This window comes from Salmo salar, chromosome ssa06 (assembly GCF_905237065.1).
Source record: "Salmo salar chromosome ssa06, Ssal_v3.1, whole genome shotgun sequence".
Taxonomy (NCBI): domain Eukaryota; kingdom Metazoa; phylum Chordata; class Actinopteri; order Salmoniformes; family Salmonidae; genus Salmo; species Salmo salar.
In genome coordinates, this window is record NC_059447.1 from 91644643 (window position 1) to 91664958 (window position 20316).

The 20316-nt window shown below is 44.7% G+C and overlaps 1 protein-coding gene across 1 annotated transcript; it reads right to left on the reverse strand.

The window, feature by feature from the left end:
• Window positions 1–1174: 1174 nt before the first annotated feature.
• Window positions 1175–20083, reverse strand: LOC106608338 (transcription factor Sox-7). Its single transcript, XM_014206228.2, has 3 exons — window positions 19919–20083; window positions 4443–5090; window positions 1175–2717 (listed from the first exon to the last, which is right to left on the reverse strand). The coding sequence occupies exons 2-3, from the start codon at window positions 4672–4674 to the stop codon at window positions 1582–1584; spliced, it is 1368 nt and encodes a 455-aa protein (XP_014061703.2). The 5' UTR covers window positions 4675–5090; window positions 19919–20083; the 3' UTR covers window positions 1175–1581.
• Between the last annotated feature and the right edge of the window lie 233 nt (window positions 20084–20316).

Sequence of the window (20316 nt, forward strand, 5' to 3'; positions counted from 1 at the left end):
TCCAAGTTGCAAATATTTTTATATAAAAGTGGAACTTTTATTTTAAATTAATTCAATTTCACAAACCTAAATCAGCATACAGTAAATAGTTATCATCATTGCTATTTTCATTGTAAAGATTATGATTATACATTAAGTACTTCAAAATAAAAAGTATTTTTCTTCATGATACACCGTGGCAGCGTCTCAAAATGGCACCCTATTCCCTTTATAGTGCACTACTTTTGACTAGAGCCCTATGGTTCCTGGGCAAACGTAGTGCATTATATAGGGAATAGGGTGCCATTTGTGACGCACCACCAATGTTGTCTAGGAGAATTGTATAAGAAATATCCATCTAATCTTCATTTTCTACTCAACTACTGAGGTAAAACTCCCAACTAATGTTGGGTAACAGATAATAAACATTTAAAACAGAAATAATTCATAATAACAGCATTATAATAAAGTATTTCGGTGAAACATCAAAGTACTTCAATAAACGATAAGAGCATCTGAGCCTTACTGGCAACACATTAAGACATTTTACAACAACGACTCAAACTGTTATTCTGTTTTGGAAATAGACAGATAGAAGTGACAAACAAGTGCTCTATATGAGCATCCCTGAGGTCTCTCTCTCTCTCTATATATATATATCTCTCTCTGTAGCTCTCTCTCTCTCTATATATATATATATATATCTTTCTCTCTCTCTGTATATATATATATATATATCTTTCTCTCTCTCTGTATCTCTCTCTCTCTCTATATAATATATATATATATATATATATATATATATATATATATATATTCTTTCTCTCTCTCTGTATATATATATATATATATCTTTCTCTCTCTCTGTATCTCTCTCTCTCATATATATATATATATATATATATATATACTTTCTCTCTCTGTATCTCTCTCTCTCTATATATATATATCTTTCTCTCTCTGTATCTCTCTCTCTATATATATATATATCTTTCTCTCTCTCTGTATCTCTCTCTCATATATATATATATATATATATATATATATATATATATATATATATATATATCTTTCTGTATCTCTCTCTCTATATATATATATCTTTCTCTCTCTGTATCTCTCTCTCTCTCTCTCTATATATATATATATATATATATATATATATATATCTGTATCTCTCTCTATATATATATATATATATATATCTTTCTTTCTCTGTATCTCTCTCTCTATATATATATATCTTTCTCTCTCTGTATCTCTCTCTTTCTCGTGCGCTCTCTCTCTCTCTCTAGGCCCCAAACAGTCCTAATGCTATGTGATTGGTCCTGCTGTCGACCCTCACCCATCTCCAGCCCATGCCCTCTACCATAGAGCCATAGGTATCAAGCATCTCAGGGTAAGAGCTATAACTTAGGATCAGTTTAGTCTTTTAGATCATAATGAATCAGATTACATGGACCTGGGGGGGGGGACCTGATCCTAGATCAGCACTCCTACACTGAAACGCTTGAGACATATGTCCCCTGGTCAGTTGCAGATGTGACGACGAGAGCGGCGGGCGTCGGCATGACAACCAGGTAACTTGACAAGCCGTCCTGTCTAAGAGATGCCGTAGTTGTTGTAGTATGCTGCCGTGGCGTCCGCCAGAACAGAGATCAGGCTGGATTCCCCGACGACGCTGCTCTCAGAAGACGGAGCTGAGGCCGATGTCACCTGGATGTGACCTGTCACCGTCATCCCTCCTCCTCCTCCTCCTCCTCCTCCTCCTCCTCCCTGTTCGGAATGGAACACCCCCACCCCTGCTGCTGCCGCTCCTGCCGCCGTCGAGTTCAGGTACTGGTCGAACTCATCACGGTCGACCTCCCCTAGAAGCTCTACCTGACTCAGCTGGTCCAAAGTCTCCAGATGACTGTGGTTCTGCTCGGGAGGAGGGGAGAGCTGACCCAAGTGGTGCTGGTGGTGGTGACCTGGGGACAGGTGCATTAAGTGAGGGTGATTGAGGCCCGGGTGGACCTGGAGCTGGGAGGACCAGGAGGATGGGTTGTAGTAGGACAGAGGATGCCCAGTGATGAGGCCTCCGGACTGGGCCTGGGACATGTGGGAGAGGTGGGTCAGGTGAGAGTGGGAGCCACCGCAGTGAATGGAAGTCTGTGTGGTGGCGTAGTCAGGGTGGTAGGATGAAGGACTGAGGCACATGGGACCCCCACCTCCACCTCCGGGGGTCTGACCCTGACGGTGCTGGTGGCGCTCCTCGGGGGAGGAGCCGGACGAGGAGGAGGAAGAGGAGGATGGGTAGTAGGAGGGGTGGTCGTGATCCAGAGGGGACATCTCAGGCGGAGTAGGGAGGCCGTAGGGATAGGTGTCAAAGCTGTTGGAGTTGGAGCTGGACAGTACATCTCTGAAGGATCTAACCCCAGGTAGAGGCCCTGGGCTGCGGGAAGAGAGGGTCGAGAACCCGACACCTCCATCACCACCACTAACCCCATCCTCGTCCTTATCCAAACCCAAGGGGTGGCAGAGGCCCCGGGGGTCGGACAAGCCGTTCTGGTCGGGGCCCGCCAGGCTGCCCAGTAGGAAGCCGGGGTCCACGCGTTTACAGATGCGTTTTAGCTGCTTTTTCCGGCGAGGCCGGTACTTATAGTTGGGGTAGTCCTGCATGTGCTGCACTCGCAGCCTCTCGGCTTCCTCCACATACGGACGCTTCTGAGAGGGGGTCAGCGCCTTCCACGACTTGCCTGGCATGAAGAAACAATAGGACATAGATTCATTTATTATCTACAATAGTCTTATCGATCAATTATAATCTAGCACTTATTTAATGTTCGGATGGAAGATAACTTTTAAAAGACATATTAGTTGACTGAAACATCAGTGTGGAAAAAACATAGCTGCTATTCGTTTTTAACAGCCACAATAAGGACTAATTGTTAAACGTTCAATAGAACGGGATTTGTAATCCATTAAAACGTTTTGTGGAACAGCCAAGATCACCAAAATGTGCTGGAGTTTTCTACCTTAGCACTTATTTTCTTGTTCAATGGATGTTATTCTTCTGAAGGACGTACAGAGAACAAAAGCTCATGGAAAACACAATGGTTACATGGTGTGTTTTGTTCATGAGTTATTACAGTGATGACATGATCGCGTTCAAATAAAAAGCACCTTCAATGTTGTTGAGAATTATCTTGAAGATAATTTAGGAACATCTAAGTGATGTCAGATCTAGTTTCCAAAAGATGTCTTTACTGAAAGGGCATTTTCTTCTTTTGAAGGAATTGAATAGAAAAATATTTCCCTTCCATGGTTTATATATAAATAAAATATAAACTCTCTCTCTCTCATGTTGATCAGTTGTATCTGTGTTTCATGGAAAAGGTAGCCTTTTTTTTTGTCAATTTGAGTCCACACAAAAACTCACTGAAGAACTCGTTCCCTTAAAAATTATAAATATTTATTTTTAAATCTAAAACATCACATATTCTCAGAAGGTGGAGACTTCTAGCAGCCTAAAATTTGATTTAATCTGGTTGAAACTAAATTATTCACCGTATTCCGTGAAAAATAAATATATATACATACATACATACATAAGTCCACGTAAAACCGTTTTTTAACTGAATTTAGTTTTTACAAGGAATGCTGCGTTAGGGGAAAACATTTTCTCCATATTCAACTGTAATTTTGATGGCAAATAGGAAAATAATGTGACTCATTCAATAATTTGAACGAAATGATTAACTACCAGTTATACCAAAAGGTAACCCAAATTTTAACGAAAAAGCAACAAATAAGTCAAAATGTAAGTCTTTATTTTGAGCCTTAAAAAGCTCATCCCAGCCAGTTCAATAGGAATGGATAGGGCTATGCTTTCAAAATGTATCAAAATTAGCAAATATATATTTACATTTAACTGGCTAATATAGTTGGTCTGATTTGATGTATTTTATGAGCGGAATATAATTGTGAGTGACGGAAAACAGACAATAACGAAGCGCAAGGGCGCACGTTGAGATTTACACACTAATCCAAGTGACCCACAGGCCTCTTGATAAAACTACCTCAATTTAAAATAACTTTGTGCAATGAGATGGATGGCCCTTTTAAATCGAATTAGCGACGTCCACTCATTAATTTACTGCCACTAAGTTTTCGTGAGGAGTTTATTTTTAATTTAATTTTAGGACATAGCCTTTATAACTTATATGCTCATGAAACGAATTAGTTTATATATATTTTTTGATCGATTATAGTTTCTTTATAAACTTCAGGCTAAAGTTGAATACATCATTTCTCATCTCAACTACCTTGAAAAGTTGTAGGCTAGGAAAAGCTCTGATTTGACATAGCCCAACTTTTGGCAGAACCTGGGTATTGCGTAATAATAATGATAATAATAATAATAACCTAAATATTTTATCTATAAATGTTAATATTTCCGTAAACATAAACGTTAATCTCACCCAGCATCTTACTGAGCTCTGCGTTGTGCAGGTCTGGGTTTTGGACAGCCAGGCGCTTCCTCTCATCTTTGGCCCAGACCATGAACGCATTCATGGGCCGCCTGATGCGCGGCTCCGACGCTTTGTCCACGGGAGTTCTGTGTGAGCCATGTCCGTCGGGCACGTCTCCATCTCCCGCAGAGCACTCAAAGCTCTCCGGCCAAGACGAGTACGCGCTGATCAATGCAGCCATCCTTCGCTCTCTGCGCGCTCTCCGCTCTGCTCTCTCTCTCTCTCCACAAAACTTCACTTGCTCTCAATTTACTAGACGTTATTACAGTGGGATGCGCCTTAAGAAATACGTTCCATAAGATATATATATAACTTTTTTTTTAGAATAAAGAATTGGTTTGTAGCGACCTGACTAAATTGTTTGAGCTGTAGGCTAGAAGTCTTAATGAAGCTAGAAGTCTAAGCTACACTGGTTGCCACTTTTGGTTATGAGAAGCAGCGTGTGATATGTGCGGTTTCTGATCTCCTCCTACGAGGTTGTGATTCAGTGTTTGCTTGTGGTTGGAAGGTAAAGCAGCTCTTTATATTTGAGCAGCAGGTTCCAACAGCAGCCACACAGGACTCACAGCTCCTCCTTGATTGCAACTTGAAACCTGCCTTGGAGAAAGAAAAAACAAAAAGGGAGAGGGACATTTCAGCACCATTTACTAATAAATCACGTCATACACAAAAACAGCTTTAATAGGCTAAGCCTAATGACAGTAATAAAAGAGAAGGTCCTAATTGGTTCTTAGCTGTCATCTTAACTGTCATTTTATAGAATATAATAACTTTTATTCCCCCCCCATGGCATTACATTTCTTTGGATTTTTTACGTTATTTTTTTTCTAATTATTATATTATTCATATTATCTTAATGTAAGTTCTCTTGACAGTGATATTTTTTTCTTTAAACCTGTAAAATAAGTAATAAGACACATTGAGAAGTTGCCAACACATGCCAATAATCAGAGGGGTTGGGTTTAATGCGGAAGAGACATTTCAGTTGAATGCATTCAGTTGTACAACTGACTAGGTACCCCCCCCCTTTCCCTTAGATGCTTGACGCATGCACGACGATGGGGAAAATACCTATATTAGGCTGTAGGAAAGACCCTTTCTGTTCCTTTGACTTTCATGACTTCAAATGACGCAGTAAAAAGGTGATCTGTCAATTTCTCCAGCCTGGTTTCTAAGGATATATCTCACCTGAAGAAGTGTATGTAGACTGATCATATCTGTTCTTCTTCACGGCCTAAGAGACAGTTCCTGCTTGATCGGAAAATGTGGTCGCAGGTGCCTTATGGATGGTGTGACGTACTGGCTACAGGTCATCTACAAGTCTCTGCTAGGTAAAGCCCCACCTTATCTCAGCTCACTGGTCACAATAGCAGCACCCACTCGTAGCACGCGCTCCAGCAGGTATATCTCACTAGTCATCCCCAAAGCCAATTCTTCCTTTGGCCGCCTTTCCTTCCAGTTCTCTGCTGCCAATGACTGGAACGAACTGCAAAAATCACTGAAACTGGAGACTCATATCTCCCTCACCAGCTTTAAGCACCAGCTGTCAGAGCAGCTCACAGATCACTGCACCTGTACATAGCCCATCTGTAAACAGCCCATCTATCTACCTCATTCCCATACTGTATTTATTTATTTATCTTGCTCCTTTGCACCCCAGTATCTCTGCTTGCACATTCATCTTCTGCACATCTACCATTCCAGTGTTTAATTGCTATATTGTAATTACTTCGCCACCATGGCCTATTTATTGCCTTAACTTACCTAATTTGCACTCACTGTATATAGACTTTTTGTTTTCTTTTGTTGTACTGTATTATTGACTGTATGTTTTGTTTATTCCATGTGTAACTCTGTGTTGTTGTATGTGTCGAATTGCTATGCTTTACCTTGGCCAGGTCGCTGTTGCAAATGAGAACTTCTTCTCAACTAGCCTACCTGGTTAAATAAAGGTGAAATAAAATGTAAAAAAATAAAAATGTAATTGAGGAGCCTCTGGAGGCAGCAGAGGCCAAATTCATCACCCTGACCTCTCTGTACCTTCATCACCCTGACCTCTCTGTGCCTTCATCACCCTGACCTCTCTGTACCTTCATCACCCTGACCTCTCTGTACCTTCATCACCCTGACCTCTCTGTACCTTCATCACCCTGACCTCTCTGTACCTTCATCACCCTGACCTCTCTGTACCTTCATCACCCTGACCTCTCTGTACCTTCATCACCCTGACCTCTCTGTGCCTTCATCACCCTGACCTCTCTGTACCTTCATCACCCTGACCTCTCTGTACCTTCATCACCCTGACCTCTCTGTACCTTCGTCACCCTGACCTCTCTGTACCTTCATCACCCTGACCTCTCTGTACCTTCATCACCCTGACCTCTCTGTACCTTCATCACCCTGCCCTCTCAAATGTTGCAACAATGCAGAGGGTTCTGTATAGCTCCACATTGACATGATTGGTTGACAGTATGTGAGGACGGACGGTCCTGTAATAAACACAAACTCACTTCCTTCACAACAGTTCAAATCAAATCAAATGTATTTATAAAGCCCTTCTTACATCAGCTGATATCTCAAAGTGCTGTACAGAAACCCAGCCTAAAACCCCAAACAGCAAGCAATGCAGGTGTAGAAGCACTGTGGCTAGGAAAAACTCCCTGTGCTGCTTTGGTGGAGCTCAAGAAGTATGAATGTCCTGGCCGTAAATGTTGTATCGCCGTAAATGTTGTATCGCCGTAAATGCTGTATCGCCGTAAATGCTGTATCGCCGTAAATGCTGTATCGCCGTAAATGCTGCATCGCCGTAAATGTTGCATCGCCGTAAATGCTGTATCGCCGTAAATGTTGTATCGCCGTAAATGTTGTATCGCCGTAAATGTTGTATCGCCGTAAATGCTGTATCGCCGTAAATGTTGTATCGCCGTAAATGCTGTATCGCCGTAAATGCTGTATCGCCGTAAATGCTGTATCGCCGTAAATGCTGCACGGCCAACGCAGATGTAGGACTGACCATTCAGCGCCTTTTAAAGGAAAGCAACATCCCTGCCGCAAACCTCGTTAACGTGCTGATGAATATTATAATACAAAGGATATATTATAATGATAATTCATTATTCAAGTGACATCAGTGTAGTAAAATTCTGGTTCTCTCTGTAGTGCCAATAGGTCTCAAAGAGATTTCCCTATTCCCGTCTCAATAACCTAAAGCCCGGCCCTGGTTTGGAAACTCTGACCTCATATATATACACACACATATACACACACACACACACACACACACACACACACACACACACACACACACACACACACACACACACACACACACACACACACACACACACATATACATATATATACACTGCTCAAAAAAATAAAGGGAACACTTAAACAACACAATGTAACTCCAAGTCAATCACACTTCTGTGAAATCAAACTGTCCACTTAGGAAGCAACACTGATTGACAATACATTTCACATGCTGTTGTGCAAATGGAATAGACAACAGGTGGACATTATAGGCAATTAGCAAGACACCCCCAATAAAGGAGTGGTTCTGCAGGTGGGGACCACAGACCACTTCTCAGTTCCTATGCTTCCTGGCTGATGTTTTGGTCACTTTTGAATGCTGGCGGTGCTTTCACTCTAGTGGTAGCAAGAGACGGTGTCTACAACCCACACAAGTGGCTCAGGTAGTGCAGCTCATCCAGGATGGCACATCAATGCGAGCTGTGGCAAGAAGGTTTGCTGTGTCTGTCAGCGTAGTGTCCAGAGCATGGAGGTGCTACCAGGAGACAGGCCAGTACATCAGGAGACGTGGAGGAGGCCGTAGGAGGGCAACAACCCAGCAGCAGGACCGCTACCTCCACCTTTGTGCAAGGAAGAGCAGGAGAAGCACTGCCTGAGCCCTGCAAAATGACCTCCAGCAGGCCACAAATGTGGTCTGCTCAAACGGTCAGAAACAGACTCCATGAGGGTGGTATGAGGGCTTACAGCCCAACACCGTGCAGGACGTTTGGCATTTGCCAGAGAACACCAAGATTGGCAAATTCACCACTGGTGCCCTGTGCTCTTCACAGATGAAAGCAGGTTCACTCTGAGCACGTGACAGACGTGACAGAGTCTGGAGACGTCGTGGAGAACGTTCTGCTGCCTGCAACATCCTCCAGCATGACCGGTTTGGCGGTGGGTCAGTCATGGTGTGGGGTGGCATTTCTTTGGGGGGCCGCACAGCCCTCCATGTGCTCGCCAGAGGTAGCCTGACTGCCATTAGGTACCGAGATGAGATCCTCAGAGCCCTTGTGAGACCATATGCTGGTGCGGTTGGCCTTGGGTTCCTCCTAATGCAAGACAATGCTAGACCTCATGTGGCTGGAGTGTGTCAGCAGTTCCTGCAAGAGGAAGGCATTGATGCTATGGACTGGCCTGCCCGTTCCCCAGACCTGAATCCAATTGAGCACATCTGGGACATCATGTTTCGCTCCATCCACCAACGCCACGTTGCACCACAGACTGTCCAGGAGTTGGCGGGTGCTTTAGTCCAGGTCTGGGAGGAGATCCCTCAGGAGACCATCCGCCACCTCATCAGGAGCATGCCCAGGCGTTGTAGGGAGGTCATACAGGCACGTGGAGGCCACACACACTACTGAGCCTCATTTTGACTTGTTGTAAGGACATTACATCAAAGTTGGATCAGCCTGTAGTGTGGTTTTCCACTTTCATTTTGAGTGTGACTCCAAATCCAGACCTCCATGGGTTGATAAATTGGATTTCCATTGATTATTTTTGTGTGATTTTGTTGTCAGCACATTCAACTATGTAAAGAAAAAAATATTTAATAAGATGATTTCTTTCATTCAGATCTAGGATGTGTTGTTTAAGTGTTCCCTTTATTTTTTTGAGCAGTATATATATATATATATATATATATATATATATATATAATCACACATACATACACATACACACATACATATACATACATATATACATACATATACTATACATACATACATACATACATACATACATACATACATGCATACATACATACATACATACATACATACATACATACATACATACATACATACATACATACATACATACATACATACATACATACATACATACATACATATACACATGTATCACGTTGAAAGAATCCATATCAAAAAGTGTATCAATCAAGCAAAGAAGTCTACAATCTCCGACGTACACCCAGTAGCCTCTAGAGGTAATGGGGATCGATGCGGTAAAGAGGTCAATGTGATGGAGACCGTTGGGGATAGAAGGACACTGGATTGACCTCTTATCGTATCTATCCTCATTACCTCCCTGATTCTCTTTCCATCTATCCCCATTTACCTCTCCGATCTCTTTCCAGGAGTTCAAATACATTTTCTTGTCTTTGAAATCCCTACACGAGGTAAAGATGTATTTTTGTGTGCTGAACTTGTTCCGATAGCCTTTCATCAAAAGGTCTCCATGTTTGTTGTCAAGGAAGTTTAAAGGAAGGGAGTTTGCGTTTATACAGGATGTACCGCCCCCCTCCCTGCTGTCAACCAATCATGTCAATGCGGAGATATATGGAGCTATGTGGAGCACTCAGCATCGTACGGAGCTCGGTTTGACCTCTGCACGCCTCTGGAGGCTCTGCAATTGCATCACACCTTCCGTATGAAGCATCCAGATCGTATTTTCGGATCAAGAAAACATTGTCTACAAAGAGAGAGATAACCTGAGGGAGAAACAGAACATACAATTCTGTCCTGTACAATTACATTGTAAGTACACTACATGACCAAAAGTATGTGGACACGTGCTTGTCAAACATCTCATTACAACATCATGGGCATTAATATGATGTTGGTTTCCCCTCTTTGCTGCTATAACAGACTCCTCTCTTCTGGGAAGGCTTTCCACTAGATGTTGGAACATTGCTGCTATAACAGCCTCCACTCTTCTGGGAAGGCTTTCCACTAGATGTTGGAACATTGCTGCTATAACAGCCTCCACTCTTCTGGGAAGGCTTTCCACTAGATGTTGGAACATTGCTGCTATAACAGCCTCCACTCTTCTGGGAAGGCTTTCCACTAGATGTTGGAACATTGCTGCTATAACAGCCTCCACTCTTCTGGGAAGGCTTTCCACTAGATGTTGGAACATTGCTGCTATAACAGCCTCCACTCTTCTGGGAAGGCTTTCCACTAGATGTTGGAACATTGCTGCTATAACAGCCTCCACTCTTCTGGGAAGGCTTTCCACTAGATGTTGGAACATTGCTGCTATAACAGCCTCCACTCTTCTGGGAAGGCTTTCCACTAGATGTTGGAACATTGCTGCTATAACAGCCTCCACTCTTCTGGGAAGGCTTTCCACTAGATGTTGGAACATTGCTGCTATAACAGCCTCCACTCTTCTGGGAAGGCTTTCCACTAGATGTTGGAACATTGCTGCTATAACAGCCTCCACTCTTCTGGGAAGGCTTTCCACTAGATGTTGGAACATTTCTGCTATAACAGCCTCCATTCTTCTGGGAAGGCTTTCCACTAGATGTTGGAACATTGCTGCTATAACAGCCTCCACTCTTCTGGGAAGGCTTTCCACTAGATGTTGGAACATTGCTGCTATAACAGCCTCCACTCTTCTGGGAAGGCTTTCCACTAGATGTTGGAACATTGCTGTTATAACAGCCTCCACTCTTCTGGGAAGGCTTTCCACTAGATGTTGGAACATTGCTGCTATAACAGCCTCCACTCTTCTGGGAAGGCTTTCCACTAAATGTTGGAACATTGCTGCTATAACAGCCTCCACTCTTCTGGGAAGGCTTTCCACTAGATGTTGGAACATTGCTGCTATAACAGCCTCCACTCTTCTGGGAAGGCTTTCCACTAGATGTTGGAACATTGCTGCTATAACAGCCTCCACTCTTCTGGGAGAGCTTTCCACTAGATGTTGGAACATTGCTGCTATAACAGCCTCCACTCTTCTGGGAAGGCTTTCCACTAAATGTTGGAACATTGCTGCTATAACAGCCTCCACTCTTCTGGGAAGGCTTTCCACTAGATGTTGGAACATTGCTGCTATAACAGCCTCCACTCTTCTGGGAAGGCTTTCCACTAGATGTTGGAACATTGCTGCTATAACAGCCTCCACTCTTCTGGGAAGGCTTTCCACTAGATGTTGGAACATTGCTGCTATAACAGCCTCCACTCTTCTGGGAAGGCTTTCCACTAGATGTTGGAACATTGCTGCTATAACAGCCTCCACTCTTCTGGGAAGGCTTTCCACTAGATGTTGGAACATTGCTGCTATAACAGCCTCCATTCTTCTGGGAAGGCTTTCCACTAGATGTTGGAACATTGCTGCTATAACAGCCTCCACTCTTCTGGGAAGGCTTTCCACTAGATGTTGGAACATTGCTGCTATAACAGCCTCCATTCTTCTGGGAAGGCTTTCCACTAGATGTTGGAACATTGCTGCTATAACAGCCTCCACTCTTCTGGGAAGGCTTTCCACTAGATGTTGGAACATTGCTGCTATAACAGCCTCCACTCTTCTGGGAAGGCTTTCCACTAGATGTTGGAACATTGCTGCTATAACAGCCTCCACTCTTCTGGGAAGGCTTTCCACTAGATGTTGGAACATTGCTGCTATAACAGCCTCCACTCTTCTGGGAAGGCTTTCCACTAGATGTTGGAACATTGCTGCTATAACAGCCTCCACTCTTCTGGGAAGGCTTTCCACTAGATGTTGGAACATTGCTGCTATAACAGCCTCCACTCTTCTGGGAAGGCTTTCCACTAGATGTTGGAACATTGCTGCTATAACAGCCTCCACTCTTCTGGGAAGGCTTTCCACTAGATGTTGGAACATTGCTGCTATAACAGCCTCCACTCTTCTGGGAAGGCTTTCCACTAGATGTTGGAACATTGCTGCTATAACAGCCTCCACTCTTCTGGGAAGGCTTTCCACTAGATGTTGGAACATTGCTGCTATAACAGCCTCCACTCTTCTGGGAAGGCTTTCCACTAGATGTTGGAACATTGCTGCTATAACAGCCTCCACTCTTCTGGGAAGGCTTTCCACTAGATGTTGGAACATTGCTGCTATAACAGCCTCCATTCTTCTGGGAAGGCTTTCCACTAGATGTTGGAACATTGCTGCTATAACAGCCTCCACTCTTCTGGGAAGGCTTTCCACTAGATGTTGGAACATTGCTGCTATAACAGCCTCCACTCTTCTGGGAAGGCTTTCCACTAGATGTTGGAACATTGCTGCTATAACAGCCTCCACTCTTCTGGGAAGGCTTTCCACTAGATGTTGGAACATTGCTGCTATAACAGCCTCCACTCTTCTGGGAAGGCTTTCCACTAGATGTTGGAACATTGCTGCTATAACAGCCTCCATTCTTCTGGGAAGGCTTTCCACTAGATGTTGGAACATTGCTGTTATAACAGCCTCCACTCTTCTGGGAAGGCTTTCCAGTAGATGTTGGAACATTGCTGCTATAACAGCCTCCACTCTTCTGGGAAGGCTTTCCACTAGATGTTGGAACATTGCTGCTATAACAGCCTCCACTCTTCTGGGAAGGCTTTCCACTAGATGTTGGAACATTGCTGCTATAACAGCCTCCACTCTTCTGGGAAGGCTTTCCACTAGATGTTGGAACATTGCTGCTATAACAGCCTCCATTCTTCTGGGAAGGCTTTCCACTAGATGTTGGAACATTGCTGCTATAACAGCCTCCACTCTTCTGGGAAGGCTTTCCACTAGATGTTGGAACATTGCTGCTATAACAGCCTCCACTCTTCTGGGAAGGCTTTCCACTAGATGTTGGAACATTGCTGCTATAACAGCCTCCACTCTTCTGGGAAGGCTTTCCACTAGATGTTGGAACATTGCTGTTATAACAGCCTCCACTCTTCTGGGAAGGCTTTCCACTAGATGTTGGAACATTGCTGCTATAACAGCCTCCACTCTTCTGGGAAGGCTTTCCACTAAATGTTGGAACATTGCTGCTATAACAGCCTCCACTCTTCTGGGAAGGCTTTCCACTAGATGTTGGAACATTGCTGCTATAACAGCCTCCACTCTTCTGGGAAGGCTTTCCACTAAATGTTGGAACATTGCTGCTATAACAGCCTCCACTCTTCTGGGAAGGCTTTCCACTAGATGTTGGAACATTGCTGCTATAACAGCCTCCACTCTTCTGGGAAGGCTTTCCACTAGATGTTGGAACATTGCTGCTATAACAGCCTCCACTCTTCTGGGAGAGCTTTCCACTAGATGTTGGAACATTGCTGCTATAACAGCCTCCACTCTTCTGGGAAGGCTTTCCACTAAATGTTGGAACATTGCTGCTATAACAGCCTCCACTCTTCTGGGAAGGCTTTCCACTAGATGTTGGAACATTGCTGCTATAACAGCCTCCACTCTTCTGGGAAGGCTTTCCACTAGATGTTGGAACATTGCTGATATAACAGCCTCCACTCTTCTGGGAAGGCTTTCCACTAGATGTTGGAACATTGCTGCTATAACAGCCTCCACTCTTCTGGGAAGGCTTTCCACTAGATGTTGGAACATTGCTGCTATAACAGCCTCCACTCTTCTGGGAAGGCTTTCCACTAGATGTTGGAACATTGCTGCTATAACAGCCTCCATTCTTCTGGGAAGGCTTTCCACTAGATGTTGGAACATTGCTGCTATAACAGCCTCCACTCTTCTGGGAAGGCTTTCCACTAGATGTTGGAACATTGCTGCTATAACAGCCTCCATTCTTCTGGGAAGGCTTTCCACTAGATGTTGGAACATTGCTGCTATAACAGCCTCCACTCTTCTGGGAAGGCTTTCCACTAGATGTTGGAACATTGCTGCTATAACAGCCTCCACTCTTCTGGGAAGGCTTTCCACTAGATGTTGGAACATTGCTGCTATAACAGCCTCCACTCTTCTGGGAAGGCTTTCCACTAGATGTTGGAACATTGCTGCTATAACAGCCTCCACTCTTCTGGGAAGGCTTTCCACTAGATGTTGGAACATTGCTGCTATAACAGCCTCCACTCTTCTGGGAAGGCTTTCCACTAGATGTTGGAACATTGCTGCTATAACAGCCTCCACTCTTCTGGGAAGGCTTTCCACTAGATGTTGGAACATTGCTGCTATAACAGCCTCCACTCTTCTGGGAAGGCTTTCCACTAGATGTTGGAACATTGCTGCTATAACAGCCTCCACTCTTCTGGGAAGGCTTTCCACTAGATGTTGGAACATTGCTGCTATAACAGCCTCCACTCTTCTGGGAAGGCTTTCCACTAGATGTTGGAACATTGCTGCTATAACAGCCTCCACTCTTCTGGGAAGGCTTTCCACTAGATGTTGGAACATTGCTGCTATAACAGCCTCCATTCTTCTGGGAAGGCTTTCCACTAGATGTTGGAACATTGCTGCTATAACAGCCTCCACTCTTCTGGGAAGGCTTTCCACTAGATGTTGGAACATTGCTGCTATAACAGCCTCCACTCTTCTGGGAAGGCTTTCCACTAGATGTTGGAACATTGCTGCTATAACAGCCTCCACTCTTCTGGGAAGGCTTTCCACTAGATGTTGGAACATTGCTGCTATAACAGCCTCCACTCTTCTGGGAAGGCTTTCCACTAGATGTTGGAACATTGCTGCTATAACAGCCTCCATTCTTCTGGGAAGGCTTTCCACTAGATGTTGGAACATTGCTGTTATAACAGCCTCCACTCTTCTGGGAAGGCTTTCCAGTAGATGTTGGAACATTGCTGCTATAACAGCCTCCACTCTTCTGGGAAGGCTTTCCACTAGATGTTGGAACATTGCTGCTATAACAGCCTCCACTCTTCTGGGAAGGCTTTCCACTAGATGTTGGAACATTGCTGCTATAACAGCCTCCACTCTTCTGGGAAGGCTTTCCACTAGATGTTGGAACATTGCTGCTATAACAGCCTCCATTCTTCTGGGAAGGCTTTCCAGTAGATGTTGGAACATTGCTGCTATAACAGCCTCCATTCTTCTGGGAAGGCTTTCCACTAGATGTTGGAACATTGCTGCTATAACAGCCTCCACTCTTCTGGGAAGGCTTTCCACTAGATGTTGGAACATTGCTGCTATAACAGCCTCCACTCTTCTGGGAAGGCTTTCCACTAGATGTTGGAACATTGCTGTTATAACAGCCTCCACTCTTCTGGGAAGGCTTTCCACTAGATGTTGGAACATTGCTGTGGGGACTTGCTTCCATTCAGCCACAAGAGCATTAGTGAGGTCGGACACTGATGTTGGGTGATTAGGCCCGGCTCACAGTCGGCGTTCCAATTCATCCCAAAGGTGTTCGATGGGGTTGAGGTCAGGGCTCTGCGCAGGCCAGTCAAGTTCTTCCGCACTGATCTCCACAAACCATTTCTGTATGGACCTCGCTTTGTGCATGGGGGCATTGTCATGAATGAAACAGGAAAGGGCCTTCCCCAAACTGTTGCCACAAAGTTTGAAGCATAGAATCGTCTAGAATGTCTTTGTATGCTGTAGTGTTTAGATTCCCCTTCACTGGAATTAAGCGGCCTAGCCTGAACCATGAAAAACAGCCCCAGACCATTATTCCTCCACCAAACTTTGGGGTGGGCAGTGCCCCTGTGACAACAATTTTGGACCCCCTTGTGGCCCCCCCCCCCTAAATGTGGAGTATGAAATAATTTTTACATAACTAATTTTTGCTATCGTTCTTTTTTTACATCCGTTATTTGACAGTGGCAACGATGATGATTATGAACATGGTCTTTTGCCTGCTAATGCCTGCTAATGCAGTGAAGAAAACGATATGACAACAATAACGTCTAATGTAACTGGCCCCTCTAACAGTACAACTGACCCCAGCTTGAAGATGTAAAATATTCTGAGGAATTAATTTATTTCCGATATTTGTGAATTAGAATAAGGCTACAGACAGATCACGCTTTCCAGCCGATTCTGAAACCTCCGCTGAATTTTTTTAAACGTTATTAATTTAACCTTTATTTAACTAGGCAAGTCAGTTAAGAACAAATTCTTATTTACAATGACGGCCTAGGGAACAGTGGGTTAAACTGCCTTGTTCAGGGGAAGAACGACAGATTTTTACCTTGTCAGCTTAGGGATTCAATCTAGCAACCTTTCGGTTAATGGCTCAACACTCTAACCACTAGGCTACCTGCCGACCCATACCTGCATACAGGCTGTAGAGAGACATGATGGTCAGTCTCAGCCAGGCTGCAGAGAGACATGATGGTCAGTCTCAGCCAGGCTGCAGAGAGGCATGATGGTCAGTCTCAGCCAGGCTGCAGAGAGGCATGATGGTCAGTCTCAGCCAGGCTGCAGAGAGACATGATGGTCAGTCTCAGGCTGCAGAGAGACATGATGGTCAGTCTCAGCCAGGCTGCAGAGAGACATGATGGTCAGTCTCAGCCAGGCTGCAGAGAGACATGATGGTCAGTCTCAGCCAGGCTGCAGAGATACATGATGGTCAGTCTCAGGCTGCAGAGAGACATGATGGTCAGTCTCAGCCAGGCTGCAGAGAGACATGATGGTCAGTCTCAGCCAGGCTGCAGAAAGACATGATGGTCAGTCTCAGCCAGGCTGCAGAGATACATGATGGTCAGTCTCAGCCAGGCTGCAGAGAGACATGATGGTCAGTCTCAGCCAGGCTGCAGAGAGACATGATGGTCAGTCTCAGCCAGGCTGCAGAGAGACATGATGGTCAGTCTCAGCCAGGCTGCAGAGAGACATGATGGTCAGTCTCAGTCTCAGTCTGCAGAGAGACATGATGGTCAGTCTCAGGCTGCAGAGAGACATGATGGTCAGTCTCAGGCAGGCTGCAGAGAGACATGATGGTCAGTCTCAGGCAGGCTGCAGAGAGACATGATGGTCAGTCTCAGCCAGGCTGCAGAGAGACATGATGGTCAGTCTCAGGCTGCAGAGAGACATGATGGTCAGTCTCAGGCTGCAGAGAGACATGATGGTCAGTCTCAGCCAGGCTGCAGAGATACATGATGGTCAGTCTCAGCCAGGCTGTAGAGATACATGATGGTCAGTCTCAGCCAGGCTGCAGAGAGACATGATGGTCAGTCTCAGCCAGGCTGCAGAGAGACATGATGGTCAGTCTCAGCCAGGCTGTAGAGATACATGATGGTCAGTCTCAGGCTGCAGAGAGACATGATGGTCAGTCTCAGGCTGCAGAGAGGCATGATGGTCAGTCTCAGCCAGGCTGCAGAGATACATGATGGTCAGTCTCAGGCTGCAGAGAGGCATGATGGTAAGTCTCAGCCAGGCTGCAGAGATACATGATGGTCAGTCTCAGGCTGCAGAGAGACATGACGGTCAGTCTCAGCCAGGCTGCAGAGAGGCATGATGGTCAGTCTCAGGCTGCAGAGAGACATGATGGTCAGTCTCAGCCAGGCTGCAGAGAGACATGATGGTCAGTCTCAGCCAGGCTGCAGAGATACATGATGGTCAGTCTCAGCCAGGCTGCAGAGAGACATGATGGTCAGTCTCAGGCTGCAGAGAGACATGATGGTCAGTCTCAGCCAGGCTGCAGAGAGACATGATGGTCAGTCTCAGGCTGCAGAGAGACATGATGGTCAGTCTCAGGCTGCAGAGATACATGATGGTCAGTCTCAGGCTGCAGAGAGACATGATGGTCAGTCTCAGGCTGCAGAGAGACATGATGGTCAGTCTCAGGCTGCAGAGATACATGATGGTCAGTCTCAGCCAGGCTGCAGAGATACATGATGGTCAGTCTCAGCCAGGCTGCAGAGAGACATGATGGTCAGTCTCAGCCAGGCTGCAGAGATACATGATGGTCAGTCTCAGCCAGGCTGCAGAGAGACATGATGGTCAGTCTCAGGCTGCAGAGAGACATGATGGTCAGTCTCAGCCAGCTGCAGAGATACATGATGGTCAGTCTCAGCCAGGCTGCAGAGAGACATGATGGTCAGTCTCAGTCAGGCTGCAGAGAGACATGATGGTCAGTCTCAGCCAGGCTGCAGAGAGACATGATGGTCAGTCTCAGGCTGCAGAGAGACATGATGGTCAGTCTCAGCCAGGCTGCAGAGAGACATGATGGTCAGTCTCAGCCAGGCTGCAGAGATACATGATGGTCAGTCTCAGTCTCAGGCTGCAGAGAGACATGATGGTCAGTCTCAGGCTGCAGAGAGACATGATGGTCAGTCTCAGCCAGGCTGCAGAGAGGCATGATGGTCAGTCTCAGGCTGCAGAGAGACATGATGGTCAGTCTCAGCCAGGCTGCAGAGAGACATGATGGTCAGTCTCAGCCAGGCTGCAGAGAGACATGATGGTCAGTCTCAGCCAGGCTGCAGAGAGACATGATGGTCAGTCTCAGCCAGGCTGCAGAGAGACATGATGGTCAATCTCAGCCAGGCTGCAGAGAGACATGATGGTCAGTCTCAGCCAGGCTGCAGAGAGACATGATGGTCAGTCTCAGTCTCAGGCTGCAGAGGCAATAAAAATGTAAATGAGGTAATTATTTGCCAAAGTTTGTACCGACAGATGTAGCCTATTGAATATCGTTGTAGAATAGGCTTATTGCATAACATGCATCCTTCAGTTGCAACGTCTGCCTATCTATGCCAGAACATATTGTCTCAGGAAAATGTTATATTTTCAACAACAACAAAAAACTCAAAACATCCAAGTTAGGCATTCCTAATTTCAAAATAGACCATCATCACTGTCAATCGTGAATGAGAATTATTCACGTCCAAACTGCATCTGCAGCATGCCAATCATTTGATGTCAATTAGTTTTCATGGCAATCTGTATTTAGATCTGTTTCGTGAGCCAATTAGAGCAGACTGTGTTAACAAACAATAACCTTCCTGTGTTTAAATCAAAGCACATTCTGCCTGGTGGTGCTGTTGAGTTTTTGGGTGCATTAACTTTAAAACATTTTTTGTTTTTTTACTATTCAGCTAACCCTCCTAAAACTTCACAAGAAATGTTTTAATTTTTTTGCTGTAATAGTAACGTTATACTATTCTAGTGTATTAGGTTGTGTTATGTAGAATACTAATAAAAAATAATGTGATCTTCCAAGACATTGATTCAGCTGTGATCTACCTTTACGAGAGACTCTCTCCACTCTCCTCCTGCTCTGAACCAGCTAATTGAAGCGCCTACAATTGTTTTGCTTCGCGCAAACTTTGGTGACGCAAAAAAGACAAGACCACAAATGTCTGCGGTTTTTATGTACGTGGCCAAGGACACATTTCTGGTTCATCTCAGGGAATGTAAAACAGTTAACAATTGATTGAGTCAAATAACAGCATTTATGTTGAATGAGCAACTAATGAGCGTCACAAGTTTGACAAAATGACCTTATACCTTTCAGTCTAATACGGTTATTTACTTACTGTTGCAACTCTTCGCCAGAAGCACGTTTTTTTGTTTGTTTGTTGCTATAACTGTCCTCTCCACGTTCAGCTTCAGTGTATGACGTGTTCAAGTGATCCTTGGAACTAAGAAACTTTGAAAATGTCCGACTTGAACGTGGCAACGTGTAAAACTACAACCGTTTGGTTAGTTAGTTGAGTTTCCTTGTTCCTAGTAGCACGCTTAGTCCCCCGAAAGGATTTGCGAAATGTGATTGGTTGACGATAGGCCTATGACATTGGTCTATGTCTCGACCTTGCACATAGTATCAGATCTCAACAACGATTGGAGAAGTGTTTAACATCACCAGAATAACGTCCTGATGATATACACACCGGACAGTTTATTAGGTACACCCATCTGGTTCCGGGTCAGACCC